General features: G+C 38.5%; 1 protein-coding gene across 1 annotated transcript in view; it reads left to right on the plus strand.

The window, feature by feature from the left end:
- Nucleotides 1-13208, plus strand: part of dnah2 (dynein, axonemal, heavy chain 2) — a 299507-nt gene extending 286299 nt beyond the window's left edge. Inside the window, exons 84-87 of the mRNA XM_051722679.1 lie at nt 3369-3545; nt 5469-5543; nt 12534-12684; nt 12856-13208. Coding sequence (XP_051578639.1) covers nt 3369-3545; nt 5469-5543; nt 12534-12684; nt 12856-13010 — 558 coding nt within the window. The 3' untranslated portion in view covers nt 13011-13208. The remainder of the gene's footprint in view (nt 1-3368; nt 3546-5468; nt 5544-12533; nt 12685-12855) is intronic.
- Nucleotides 13209-15800: the final 2592 nt, after the last annotated feature.

Here is a 15800-nt window from a genome sequence, read left to right on the forward strand (position 1 = left end):
TATGTACTAATGCAGCATTAAAAATTACAGAAACTTGGGAACAAATGAAAACAGAATTACAGCGATATTTTTCTTCCCTGCTGTTATTGTTGACGGGTGGGTGGATGAAGACCAAATATCACACAAGAAGCATTTTAGTTACTTTGTTGAGTCTTTGTCTATTGGTGCTTCGAGGAACCTGAAAAGCTCTGAAGCCTATCAGTGCCTTCACAGCTGTAAACTTGGACATATTTTGAGGACTGTAGATAATTGTTAATTTTAAGCAGATGTTGAGTCTAGTCAGAACCTGAAGAGTCTGTTCTACCGAGCTTGTGTACTTACTGCAGAGACAGTAGAGATCCAAACAGCAGGATGATTGTGTATTTCAGAGCTCAGTAGATAAGACAGTCAGGCTGCGGTTGTTTTTTGGATAAAATACAATTATTTTGTATGGATTGTGTAGTAGGCTCAATCTAGCTTTATAATTGTTAGTTTACAAACATAATCTCCATATTTTAATGCTAGTCTAAACATACATTAAATGTTTTGGTGTTGACAGAAGGACTCGCTGAAAATATTGTGGATAGGCAGCATACTAACTGAAATGGAACCCCATAGTGACTGATTTGGAACGCTTTACATTGGTAGCAACTCTACCAATTGTGTACCACACAAATAGCACTATGAAATACACAGGAGACTCTACCTTCAGTTGATTCTGAAAGAGCTTGTCATTAGCATGTTGCTAAACTAAAGATGTAGTACTTTTATAAGCATAAAATACATAGCACACACAACTATTGGTTAAAATAGACTATTGAAGTGTGTAAAATACTTCCTCCTATCCCAGCTTAATATGCAGAAACAGCTTTAAGTAAGCCATTAATGGGCTGATTTCCTTAGAATTTGGCCAAAATCTTAGAGGGCAGCATTATTATACTACCTACATTTTGGAACAACCTTCATGTCAACAGTGCACCTGTGATGCCTTAAATGCTGTCTAGATATGCAGCTCACTAGGTTTTGGAACAGAGATTATTACTCAAATGCACTCACACACAGAGTCATGTTGTAGTTGTAATAAAGCCCTGTGTGAGTGTGTGAGAGTGGGATGTGAGGTCAGAGATGTGTGTTCAACAGAGAGCAGCAGAAATGTGTAAATTAATGCTTGAGAGGGTTCCTCTGTGAAGGATGAGGTGAACAGAGTAACAGTTAGAGCACACACACCTTCTTGTTTATTATTGACTGAGCTGCTAAATTCATGTCAAGAACGCATTGCTCATATGCCTTTGTCTGCAAGATTTACTTTACTAATGCCAGTGTCTGTGTGTGTGTGTGTGTGTTCGGGTTGACAAGGGTAGTCTGTGTGTCCCAGACCTTGTCTGATATAGCCTCATTATGAGTAGGTTCAGATAGGTTTACTAATGTAGATTTGTGTGGGGGGGGTTTCTTCTTGGGTCACTGCTAAGGGTAATTGCACTGTAATAAGCTGAATAAACACAGCCATGTTTACTTGAAGATCTCCAGAAAGCGTACAACCTATTACTGATCCAAACGGAGACCATCCATCCCTCCCTTCTCCATCCTTTTGCATGTCTTTTCCAAAACAAGTGGAGAGCAACCATTAAAGCTTCCTCTCCAGCTGGGTCTCTCCTTCTGCTGTCTGTAGTCCCTCATTACTGTCTCTCTCTCTCTCTCTATATCTTTCTTTCTCTCTCTCTCTCCATACATCACTCTATCTTTAACAATGAAAGCTCAGTTCTTCTCTCTCTGTCCAGCGTTATATTTTGGCAGTGACTCGTTGTATCTCTGCAGAGATGTATGACTTTCATTTGGTACTGACTCGTCATTTCTCTTTTTCCTCCTATCTTTCCCTTTTTCATCCTCTAATATAACTGCTTGGATGTGAGTGGTGGTGGTGTCAGCCCTCATATGTCACTTTGACATAACCCTTCGTAACCTTAAAGGCTATAAAAAGATAACACTCACACTATTTATTGCGTCTGGTGCCCTTTTTTCACTTATTTGGGACCTGTTTTGAGGGAGGTCCTTGTTCAGATTTTCCTTGTTTCTTTGTACACCCCCTCTAAAGAGGTGCATCTCACAAATTAGAAATTATAATATTTGAAAGAAAAAGGCATAAAGAAAGTGATGCCTTTTTTTAGACCGTTAGGATTTTTTGAATTTTTCATGACAAATAAGAACACCAATGTTTTATTTATTTATTTTTGCTTAATTCCCATTATTCTTAATGAGGATTCTAATTTAAAGTACTGTAATACAATATTTATTTATTTATCAGAATAAATTATAGGTAGTACAAAAAATACTGCTATGATGTATAAATACCATACAATTAAAAAAAATGTACTGCTAACATTCACATTAGGGTTCTATTTGTTAACATTAGTAAATGCATTAGGTATCAAGAACTAACAATAAACAATATTTTTAAACAGCATTAATCTTGGTTAATGTTAATTTATAAAAATATAATTGTTCATTGTTAGTTTGGGAACTACTGCCCCTGACTGCCTCTAGATTATAACAGCAGCATATGCTACATCTAAACCTTCTCTTATCATAGTTTATTTTGCTCTGTGATGCCCCAGTTTCAAAGAGTAAAAGCAACAGCATTTATTCTGCCTAGAAATATCTAAGAAAACATTCTCATTTTCATGCCAGGGAAAAATAATAATAATAATAATTATGGCACAGCGTGAAATGCAACTAATCAAGTATTTTCCTAGTTTTGTGTGCCAGTCATTGTGTTTGAAATGCTAATTCCTTTGGCTCATGCCACACTTACGTTATTTATTTATTTTTTTAATCAAATATTAATATCTTTGTTCTTTGAAGATCAAAATAACATTGAATGGTGAAAAATTTGTGGTTCAGAAAATTTGGGAAAATATAGCACCATACTGTTTTGCTCTGACTGTTTTATATTAGTTTAATTGTGCAATTGAACGGGTTATGTAAGACTTGTTTAAATGTCTTTCAAGTTCAATTGTAATATAATATTCTGCGGTTCAGTCACCCAAGATATTCTTCATGACAGAAAGTAATGCGTCTCATCCAAACCCACAGAAACTCTTCCTTTGTGTCCTCCTTTTCTATGGCCTTGGGCAGTTATACCAATAAACCAGTTGAACTCAAAATTACACAATACTGAATAAAAGGCCTTATTGTAACCACAAATAGATGTCAGTAAGTTGTTTTGTAGAGTTTGGAGTTGATGTTTCGCCCTTTTCAAGATTGAATTCATGTTGTGTTAAATTCCTGTACAAAATTGAATTCTCTCTCAGGGGAACAGTAAAATCATTAATAAGTGAACAACACATATTGTTAGCGAGACTCTCTCTCTACATCAAATTTTTTACTCTCAGGCATACCCGTCTCTGAAGCCCTTGGCATCTTGGACACGGGACCTGTGCCAGCGCGTGGAGCAGTTTGCTCGCTGGGCGGAGACGGCTCGCCCTCCTATCATCTTCTGGCTGTCTGGGTTTACCTTCCCCACGGGCTTCCTCACCGCTGTACTACAGAGCTCTGCACGCCAGCACAACGTGAGACTCACGCACCCTCAACAACAACAACAGTCATAGCATACTCTCAGGGCATCAAACACATGTGGTTGATTTTGTACCGTCTTATACTTACAAACGCTACAGACTCTTTTGAGTATACAAATATAATTATCCAAGCCAGTGCAGATTGCCTAGATTACCCATGAATTATACATCCAGGATTAAAAAAAAAAAAAAAGGAAAACAATTTTCTTTAAAGGGGACATGTCATGAGGAATCCAATTTTCCTTGATATTTTGAAATATAAGAGGACACTGTACTATAAAAATATACGGTAAGTTTCAGAACATAAATTTCCACCCCATTGCAAAAAAAAAAAAACATTTATTGAAACAAAGCTGCAAATAATGCTTTGTTCTCTACTTCCGTGGTTTCCTTACATCACTTAGGGCCTCATTAATTAATGACCGCCTCCACAGCAACGACACCAACGCCTACTTTAACATCATCACACCCCTGGCCCCGACCACTGGTGCTCGGTCAGTAAACAGAGAGAGAACAGGACTGATACTGTAGGTCTAGTGACACAGGACACCAGTGACACAGGACACCTTGTGCCCATTTGTAGTTTATATAAATATCCACTAGACAGACATCTTTGACAGTTGTCATGCATCCTGCGCAAGTTATTTAAAAGGAGACCCCCATTCTGTTTCATTCTTGCTGTTCTGAGCATAAAAGCATCCTAAAAACTTTCTTGTGCCCATCTACACTATTTTTAAATATTTGCTTTATGTAAACATGCACTAGATGGCCACTTTGATGTGTTTCTGGCGATGTGCGCACATTTTAAGAGTGGAACAAGTTCAACTTCTAAAAACGTGTCTCGTTCTGCTGTATAATTTGAGCTGTAAAGTTGTTTAAATCGTGGTTTTTACAGTTGTTTTGGGTTTACGGCGTTACATCGACAATGCAACAAAGATGTCAAATTGAATATAACTTTACACAGAAAGGTTAGTTGGTGGTTTTATCACACTAAAATCATGCTAACATGCATATTGTTTATGTTAAAATATGAATGTGGTAATCATAATTATGCCACAAATGCTGTCAATTAAGCTTAACTCAATGGAATATTCCTTTAAAGATACACATTCGGAACAGAGTTTTGTAACAAATGGTACTTAAGTTAAAAGTACATGTTTGTCAATTGTTTTTGTTTAGTACTGTTTGGACCAGTTACTAGAAGGGAAGGGGATGCTTCATCAAAAGTACATAAATAATTTTTTTATGGAAAGGAACTGGGATTGTTAAGTGAAATTGAAATTCCCATCCTATTCCATGTGTACTAGCAGTAGTATTTTCATAAATCAGTGTTTAGTATTACAGCTGTCAAATGGGCTTCAGTTACATTTCTTCATTTCTGTCTCTATTGATAAGAAAGCAGATTAAATATACATAATTGTCATTACAGTAACACACTGTAACACAAGCACTGCAAGACCTTTCTGAGTTTTTTACTCAAACACTCTTTCTCACACACACACTTTGCAGATCTGCAGTTATACACACACACAGTCTGTAGGGAGCGCTGCCAAATCTTGCTCCATTACCTCTTTAATGCCCCAGTGATGATGTTTATTCCCTATTTCTTTTGGGATCTGCAAACAGCCGTTCTCACACACTCTCCCAAAATAATAGTCTGAACTGCTCAGTGACTTCAAGAGCCAAATCTGATGATCAACAAACACCTACTCTAAAGCAGTCAATTCCGCAGTAAAAGGAAGGACTGACAGAAAGCAGAACAAAGCAATGCCCAATGTGTTATGTCCCCACACACACCGACAGGTGACCCAATAAGAACTGAGGATCCACTAAACAGCATAAACAGTATTTTAAAAGCTGCCAAATCCCTATTTATCAATCAGTGTTCCTGATAGCAGTGTTGTGTTTGCTGTGCAGGTGTCTGTAGACACTCTTTCCTGGGAATTCACTGTCAGCACTGTGGATGACAAAAATCTACTTTTCCCTCCCAAGGTGAGTAGCTGCTGCCATCCCCTGTCCATTCGGTGTTGATGCACCTGACATTTGCATCTGTATGTCTATCTCTGGCCGAGTTCGGAATGGCATATTAACATACTACTCTAACTATTTCTGCCATAGATGATATAGCAGAAGTAGTAAGAGTAGTATAGGTAGTATGCATTCCGAACTCAGCATCTCTCTCTTGCATGCTTGCTCTCTGCTGCCTCGTGTGGTATGTCACCACTACTAAAAACATCCCATGCCCTGTCTTATTGTCTTTAGCTGTCTCTACATTGAAAAAGCAGCACAGAAGCTGCATCTGAAGTGGCATATTAATATTATGAAATTAATGTTTAAAATATGACATTGTGGCTATAGAAATTAATGAAAATTGTAAGGGGTCTTTACACAGCCGAGCTGAGGCTGCTCAAAATTCTGCGTAAAGATGCAGTTGCCTGCTCTGACCCACCTTAGCCCATAGTATTAAAGGCAGTTATGATGCTGCTTTGGTTCTGTGTAAATCAAAGCAGGCTTAAACTTTGTTGTTGTCATGATAAAGCATATATTTAATAATTTAGTTTCATATATAAAAGTATGATTTCATACTTTCATTCATTTCATATTTCTATATTCTTCTGATTAAATGTTTTTATTGATTATATAGATAACAAAGAAAAGCAAAACATACTGTTTATATACAGAATCAACATTTAACCCCACTATTACCCCTCCCCCTCCCAATCCCCAACCCCACCCTGACCCTTAACAACATCCCTGTGGTCACAAATGATTATAGACACACACACACACACACACACACTATATATATATATATATATATATATATATATATATATATATATATATATATAAAATAATAATAATAATCACACAGATTTAAAACTAATTTTTTCCAAAATCACCAAATAGCTGCTCCATTTCCCATCAAATGAATCCCAGCTCCCCAGCCTTCTACATGACGCTTCCTCGAAAGCCACCACCCTCCCCATCTCCGCGCACCATTCTTGAAATGAGGGCACTCCAGCCAACTTCCATCCCTTAAAAACTATTTGTCTGCCGATCATGACACTGGTTAGAACCAAAATTGTATATGTTTATCTCCTGTATTGATGACCGCCCCATCTCCTAAAATACAGAGTCTGGGGCAAAATGAAATCTGAGTCCCCAATAAATCACACATCTAGAGGGGGTCCAATAGAATCAATGTAAAATCTTGAATTACATAAGGCGCATCCTTGCATCTCTAGATGCAGACTTGACATTTTTTAGAATCCTAGCGCACACTCCCTCCTCCAATACCAAGTTTAAATCTTTCTCCCATAATCTCTTGATAGAAGTTAAAGCTTCATCCCCCAGACCCCGAATTAGCAGGGAGTAATACACTGATGCCTCATGACCTTTTTCCAAAAGCAGTAATCACCACTCCCAGAGTGTCTGCCATTTTAGGGGGGTGTATGCTACTCCCAAAAATAGTACAGAGCAGGTGGCACAGCTGTAAATACCTAAAGAACTGAGATCTGGGAATCCCAAAATGTTGAACCAAATTTTCAAAGATCTCAACACTCCACTCTCATATAGATCACCGAGTGTATTAACCTCCCTCACAATCCATTCTGACCAGTAAAAAGGGGACTAATTAATACATAATTTGGGGTTCAGCCATATGCTTGAGGCAACGTTTAAATAAATGTCAGAATTAAACACTCTGGACCTTTTGTCCATACCGAGTTAAAATGCGAGATAACGGGGTGTAACTTAACTTTTCCGATTAGTTTGATAGAAAGGCTTTGCAATGGCGAAATGGGGGCAAGAACTTCCTGTTCCATACAAAACCAGAGAGGGGCTATCTCTGGTGGAAGTAACCATTGAGCCAAATGTCTGAGACCGAATGCATAATAATAAAATAAAATCTTGGGTAGGCCTAGCCCACCTTTGTCAATCGGCCTATGTAATTTATTGAAATATAATCTGGGACGTTTACCATTCCAAATGAAGGAATTTGCTATGCTGTCAGATTGCTTGAAATAAGAGAGGGGGACATCTACAGGGAGAGATTGTAGCAGGTAGTTGAATTTTGGAATACAATTCATTTTAATAACATTAACCTTCCCAATCATAGATAAATGTAGTGAAGCCCACCTGTCCACATCACTCGAAAACCTTTTTATTAGAGGGTCAAAATTGACTCTAACTAAATCACACAAATTTGCTGGGAATAAAATGCCCAAATACTTAATGCCCTGTTTGGGCCACTGGAAGGCACCCGGCTGAAAAGCCGTTACCGGGCAGTACGCTGTCAGAGCCGATTTAGACCAATTGACTCTGTATCCTGAGAATTTAGAAAAGGAATTAATAATTCTGTGGAGGTAAAGCATAGATCTAGTAGGGTCGGAGACGAATAATAAAATATCATCTGCGTCAAGCAAAGGTTTATGCGCCGCACCTCCCACCACCACCCCTGGAAAATCATTCTCCTTTCTTATCGTGGCTGCTAATGGTTCCAGGGCAAGACAGAACAATAATGGGGAAAGAGGGCAACCCGGGTGCCGGGTGCCCCTATCCAATGTAAAATAATCTGAAATTAATCCATTTGTTTGTACTGCCGCTACCGGGTGTCTATAAAGTAACTTAATCCATATAATAAAAGTATTCCCGAACCCGTATATTTCCAAAATCTTAAAATGATAATCCCATTCTACCATATCAAACGCCTTTTCGGCTTCAATTGAGATGGCAGCGACTAGAGTCTGATCATTTGCCACTGACCACATGATATTGATGAAACGCCTAATGTTATCAGAAGAGCTACAGGCCCGAATAAACCCCACCTGATCAATATGTATAAGAGATGTCATAACTTAATCGGTTAGCCAAAATGTTTGACAATATTTTAACGTCTAGCTGGACCAGGAAAATTGGACGGTAACTCTTACACTCACTTGGATCTTTGTCCTTTTTAAGAATCAGACTGATCCGGGCTTGTGTCAAAGTTGGCAGAAGTTTCCATTCTTTAATGATTCCGTATAAACTTCTAGCAAAAGTGGAGCCAGTTCTGTAGCCTAAGATTTATAAAATTCAGCGACGAAGCTGTCTGGCCCCGGAGTCTTACCTGTAGGCAAGGCCTTAATTACCTCACCAAGCTCCTCCAAGTCTATCTCAGAATCAAGAGAATTTTTTTGCTCAGTTGTCAATTTAAGAAGTCATAATGGTTCCACAAAGTTTCTAATATCTTCATCAGTAGACAAAGACGTGGAACAATAGAGATCAAGATAGAATTCTTTAAAATCATTATTAATATCAATGACCAAGTAAATATTTCACCACCAGCAGAATTCACTGAGGGAATGGTAGAAAAAGACACTCTCTGTTTTATATATCTAGCCAAAAGCTTCCCTGCTTTGTCCCCCGACTCAAAGTATGACTGTCTTGCCCTGAATAGCCAAAACTCCACCTTCCGTGTCAAAATAGTTTTATATCTGTATTTCAATTAGGTCAATTCTCTGAGGCCATTAGATGACATTCGGTGCTTTGGCACTTTTAATATTCCCTTCCAATTCCACGAGTTCTTGTGCTTTGGATGTTTTGGTGAATGAGGCATCCTGTATGATCCGGCACTAAGAAACGCCTTAAGTGCCTCCCAAGCCACGCCCAAAGAGGAAACCGAGGACCAGTTGGTCTCCATATAAACACTGATTTCAGCCTTTAGCATTTGTTGGAATTCAGGAATTTTCAAAAGAGATACATTAAAGCACCAACTATATGATTTCTTTTTCTCTGTATGTGGCAACACCTCTAAACACACCAGGGCATGATCTGAGACTAAAATTGAGCAATCAACAACAGATGAAATGAGGGACATATATATATATATATATATATATATATATATATATATATATATATATATATATATATATATATCTGTTCTAGAGTAAATCTTATGGACTGATGAAAAAATGTATAGTTCCTACCTGATGGGTTCAAAAGTCTCCAAATATCTGTAAGACCAAGATGTTTACACATCCTTTGAAGCATCAATGTTTTTCTAGGGTGCTTGCACACTTTTGCTTCACTATGATCAAGGAATGAGTCCATCAAAAGATAAAAGTCTCCTCCCAATATTATATCATGAGGGGTGCCAGCGCTTGCAACATCCCTTCAAGATCTATAAAAAAGCCCTGATCATCAGCGTTAGGTGTGTAAATATTAGCCAAAATAAGACTTTGCCCCTGAATTTCTGCTAAAACAATAATGACTCTTCCTAATTTATCTTTAATGTGTTTGAGACATTTGAATTGTAGATGTTTACTTACCAGTGTAATGACTCCCATGCTTTTACTTGAGCCAGCACTAAAGAAAACCTGTCCAGCCCATATCTTCCCAAATTATAAATTCCCAAATCTTTCCTGCGTGGAAAGATGCGTTTCTTGAAGAAACACTATATCATATTTCTTACGCTTAAGAGAAATAACCTTCTTTCTTTTTATGGGGTGCCCCAACCCATTCACATTCCACATGGAGAGAGACAATCCACTCATATTAACATTTGACATTTTGACATATGAAAAAAATTGATTGTGTGTCAAAAACAAAATTATAAAGACCACATTCCAACATTAGAGCAACAAACAAACCCCGAACTTCCCCCAGAACCAAACAAACAGAAAAAAGAAAAAATGTGCACATTAACCCCCCGCACAACAGCGCCAACTGGTGTCCATCCCTCTAAACTCAAACAGTCCATGTACACCTACGAGAGCCCCCGTGACACTTTTGCCATTGGAATGCTCAAGTACGGTGTTTCTATACAAATTTTGTGAGACAGAATTACACAACAAAAGATAATCTATAAAACAAATACAAAGAACGTGTAGATTCATCCACATAACTGTCCCGAAGGTGTGTTCCTCCACAAAACAAACTCCAGCCGCTAGGCGGAACCAGCAAAAAAAAAAAAAATAATAATAATTTTTTTAAAAGACACTCATTTTCCTCTGACAGTCAAATGAATGTTCAGTGAGCCTGCCTATTCAGCTGCAACAAATGACCTAATCACTCCAATGTCTTGCAAGAAATACTCCACAAAACAAACTCCAGCCAATAGGAGGCATAAGCACAAAGAACATGCAGTTTCATCCACAACGCTGTCCTGAAGGAGTGTTATTCCACAAAACAAACTCCAGCTGCTAGGCAAAACCAGCACAAAAAGAAACAAAAAAGGTGCTCGGTTCCTCGAACAGTCAAGTGAATGTTCAGTGAGTCAGGCCCACTCGGCTGCAACGTGAGTACCACAAAATAACTTACTCCATTGACTTTATGAAGGACAATGCTTGCTGTGAGCACGTGAATGTTTTACGGCCATCCTTAGCATCTATTCTCAATTTGGCCGGGAACATCAGTGCAAAAGCGAACTTCTGTTGATGTAAGAGTTTCTTGCATTCATTGAATCAATCATGTTTCTCTCGTCGAATTCGCAAAGTCTGGGAACAAGAAAATGCTGTGGTTTTTCCAAGAAAGCCTTCCTTTACTCCTCACATAACTACTCACCTCGCGTAACACGAGATCTTTATCGGATGATCTCAGAAATTTGGCCAGAATTGATCGGGGCCTGTCTCCTGAGCCGGAGCCCTGTGAGCTTGTTCGATTTCCAGCTTATGGCCTGTTATGCCGAGCAGACTCGGAAGGAGCCCGTCCAGGAATTCCACCATATTCTGACCCTCTGCTCCCTCAGGAATTCCAATAATACAGACGTTATTCCACCAACTACGATTCTCCATATCCTCCAGTTTCTCCCAGACGCGCTCCAAATCTGCCTTGGTCGCTAGCGGATTAGCAGCTAATTCCCTCTCCGATGACTCCAGATAATTGATCCGTTTCTCGACATCCCCCACTCTTGTAACCACCTCAGTGAATTTCCTCTACATGGCAGTGATTGATCGACGCATTACAGCAAGATCCTCCAGGTCAGCAATGACCTTCGTCAGCATTGCCGACATGTTCAACAATTCTCGCCGAATTTCCCGCACTTCACCGGCCAAATCGACTCCCTGGTCCATGGCCTGCTGCTCTGGGGCGTCAGCTTGAGCATGTTAGTGTCTTTTAATGTCTCCAGAGCCCGAGGATTTTGAATTCTTTGACATATTGTCTTTCTAGAACAGTTATGGAACAGGGTGTATCAAATATCACCGGTTTATGACAATAATAATGTTAAAACTAGCAAAGTGTGCAGAGCTCGCTGTTCACACGTCCGAACCTCGCATGGCGTCACGTGACTCCACATATTTCTGTATTCTTAATTTTATATTTAAAACATTAATCTCATTACGTTGTTATGCAATTGTTGTTGTGTAAATGCACTAATGCCACCTGTAAGCAACATTAAACAGTCTGTGTAAAGACACCTTTTCTTGATATTTATGCCACTTCAGATGCAGATTTTGAATTCTTTGACATATTGTCTTTCTAGAACAGTTATGGAACAGGGTGTATCGAATATCACTGGTTTATGACAATAATAATGTTAAAACTAGCAAAGTGCGCAAAGCTCGCCGTTCACACGTCTGAACCTCGCATGTTGTCATGTGACTCCTCATATTTCTATATTCTTAATTTTATATTTAAAACATTAATCTCATTACATTATGCAATTGTTATTGTTGTGTAAATGCATTAATGCTACCTGTAAGCAACATTAAACAGTCTGTGTAAAGACACATTTTCTTGGTATTTATGCCACTTCAGATGCAGATTTTATAACACCTTTACAGTGTAAAGAAGAACAAAACAGAACATCCTTTAAAACATCTCCTTGTTCCATATAAGAAAGTTTTGTGGTTTTGGAATGACAAGTAAATAATAGATGAGTAAATAATGGCAGAATTTTCATTTTGGGGTAAAATATTTCTTTAACTCACTTGTGTAAAGATGACTTTTTTTGTCTCTCATTGTGCTCCAGTTCTCATTTTCTCCTCTCCCCTGCAGGATGGAGTACTCATCCAGGGGCTGTATCTCGAGGGAGCAGGCTGGGATAAGAAAGCTTCCTGTCTGATGGAGGCAGAGCCCATGCAGCTGGTCTGTCCCATGCCCACCATCCACTTCAAACCTGTGGAGAGCCGCAAGAGGGTCGCCAAGAGTAAGCACACACTCTCTTTGCTTTTATTTCTGTCATGCATGACCTCAGCACACTCTCTTTATTCACATTCCTTTTTTATTTAATCTTCTGCCTCAAATTCAGCTGTGGAGTTTGTCAGTCAATTGTTTCAGTGATTGCTCAGTGTTGTTTTTCTTGTGTGTCTGTGTGTAGATATGTATTCCTGTCCCTGTTACTACTACCCTGTGCGGTCTGGCGGTTCTGGCCACCCATCTTTCATGATGGCAGTTGACCTGAAGTCTGGTGCTGTGCCTTATGATCACTGGATCAAGAGAGGAACTGCTCTGCTAATGAGCCTTGATAGCTAGACAGACATATTCTTGATTTAACACTCCATTTCTAATTTTATTCAATGCACGACATAGAACAAGCACTTGTTACCTCTCTTACGTATGAGTACATTTCCTTTAAAAAGTTAATTAAATGTGCTAAAATGAAAAATGTTGTAATTTATAACATTTTATGAACCTGAGGAATTGTATCTGAATGTGCTGAATAAAAAAAGACTCAACATTTTCAAGTTCTAGAGATGTTGCAGATGTTCCTGACATACAATGCTTTATGTCAACATGAAATCAAAATTGACTACTGTTACTTTCTAAATTCACGATCTTATTGTACACAATTCGTCAGCAAAATGTTATAATACTGATTACTTTTCAGCTGACGAACTTAGGCCACTGAGGTCTGGCTCCATTGTGGTACTTTTCCAACACACTCATGACAAAACATCACTGGTGGACTTTTTGCCCGCACCACTGAAATGTCGCTGTTGGTCAATTTATTTTTTTAAATTAATAGTTAGCCCAAAAATTATAATTTTATAAAAAAATTATCTCATCATTTACTCACCTTTATGTTGTCTCAAACTCGTATGACTTTCTTCCTTGGAACACAAAGGTATTTTAATGGATATATGATGTTTGTTTGTCCATACAATCAGGGCTTGTTCTAGATATTAAAAGACTCTAGGAAAATTTTATTTTGAAGGCCCCCTTCCCTCACAAAACATATTTCTGAAAACTAAAATGATTTATTATGTTAAAGCAGTAATGTAAACATCAGGTTTACTTCGGAGTAGTTCACACAGTTAACTGTTGTTACAATAGGTATGTTTGACTTCGGGCCTGCGCAGACTGATCTGTCTAGAAGTAATACATATCGGTTTAAAAAAATGTTTTGGTGGAATTTCTTATTTTTATTAATTACTGTGGTGACATGCAACAAAGTGGTAGCTTATTCAAATAATCACTTAATCACATAATCCGCTTCAAACAATATATATTTTTTTAAAGATTCAGTGTCATAAACTTTGCAAGCTTTGGCAATAATACAAAATAAAATAGTTTTTGACTAGTTTTTCCTCAAAGGTGCTCATAGTAGCAGCCTGTTAACTTCTAAACAAAACGTTGTTACCTGATGAACTGATAAAAACTTGTGCACCCCTGTCTCACATCAGAATGGATTTTCTGCCAGCTCTTGCCATTTTTGCTGTAACATGCTTGCTGTGAATGGTCTATGAATATCCCATAGACAAGCTGTCTGAGACTATTTGTTTAATAAGTACATCAAATGAAACATAAGGGATTGCAAAATAATCAATCCCATTTCTATAACACATTTGGATATAATGACATACTTTTATTACTATTAATATTCATGTTACAATACATTACAGCCATTCATTGAAGAATATGCATTTTCTTATTTCCTGCTTTTTAATAAACACTCATATTATAAATATAAAAAAATTTAATAAATGTTTTTATTAACATTCATTGTACAGGTTTAAGAATAGACTGCTGAAAACCCCTTATCCATCAACCATTAATATGAATAGCCTATTAGAGGCCTGCATCGCGTGGTTCCTGCCCGGACTTGGAGGCACACCTCTCTCTTCGTCTACTCTGTTCAGTGAGACTGACAGAGAGAGAGAGGTGAGCAGGTGAGAAGATGGAGCAGCACAATCAGCTGTCCGCACGGCAGCTGACATAGACGTGAATGAGCTGCGCATGTGCAAACAGCGTTGTCAAGGACCAATCACGAATCTGTATTGTTTTTTTATTTTTTGTAAACATGCACATAGTTTTTTTTTTTTATTTTGTAAATATGCACATAGTGGTTTGTTATGGCTGAGCGCTGTGTGAGAGAAAAGATAAGTTTCTGTCGCTTCTAACTTTCTCTCTGAGTGATTGATATATATAGGGAATTAATAGGGTATTACAGTATGTACGGTAAGCACAGAGAAGCAAACACATGTAAAGGGCGGACACTATGCAAAATTCAAATGAGATGCGTTGACGTCACGAATATGCTAATTAGTGTATGACGTCATCTAGTGACATTTAGCGACTTTTCGAGCAGGCTTTAGCTACTTTCCATTGAAACTAGTTGGCAACACTGTGTGTGCTGTAATTGTGATATAGCTCTGCGTACCCCTAGATGTCCAACCATCGGTTGTTATGGCGATGCTTTCTGCCTCTTTCAGGGTCTGTACAACCTTGGTCTTGGACTCTTTGTAGAGGTTTGGTACCACCGTACGAGTAAAATGCGCACGTGACAGGATGGCGTACTTCGGTTCCAATGTGTGGAGTCACCACCAAAATCCCCGATTTTCCACCATGGAAAATGGCCTCATATCAGCTGCAATGAAAACGCCAAAGTCTCTCATTATTGCCGTGGCTCTAGCACTTGACTGTGGAAGTTGAAATGCAAAGGCATTTGTCAGCGTTGTCTGGCCTTTCAGTGTTTTCTTCACAGGCATGATTGATTTTAGTTGAGAGCTGTGGTGGTTCTGTAGGTGTCTTTGCATAGTGCTCGTGTTAGCCACGGTGTACGGCACTATTTTCTTACAGTGCTCACATATTGTTCGTGTCTTGTCTGTCACTCTGTCGCCATTTATTGTTTCCACCGAGTACCCAAAATGCTGCCACACAAAGGATTTAAAAGTGGCGGGGGCATCTTCTATGCTCATTTCACCCTCACACTCTGTCATTCTGATATCGTGAGACAGATTTTCACCTCGAAGAGAAGGTTAAAAGAATATCGCGAGATCACACCCCTATAAATCAAGCATCTAGATAATCACAGAATTGCAG

The sequence above is a fragment of the Myxocyprinus asiaticus genome, chromosome 2 (genome assembly GCF_019703515.2).
Source record: "Myxocyprinus asiaticus isolate MX2 ecotype Aquarium Trade chromosome 2, UBuf_Myxa_2, whole genome shotgun sequence".
Lineage (NCBI taxonomy): Eukaryota > Metazoa > Chordata > Actinopteri > Cypriniformes > Catostomidae > Myxocyprinus > Myxocyprinus asiaticus.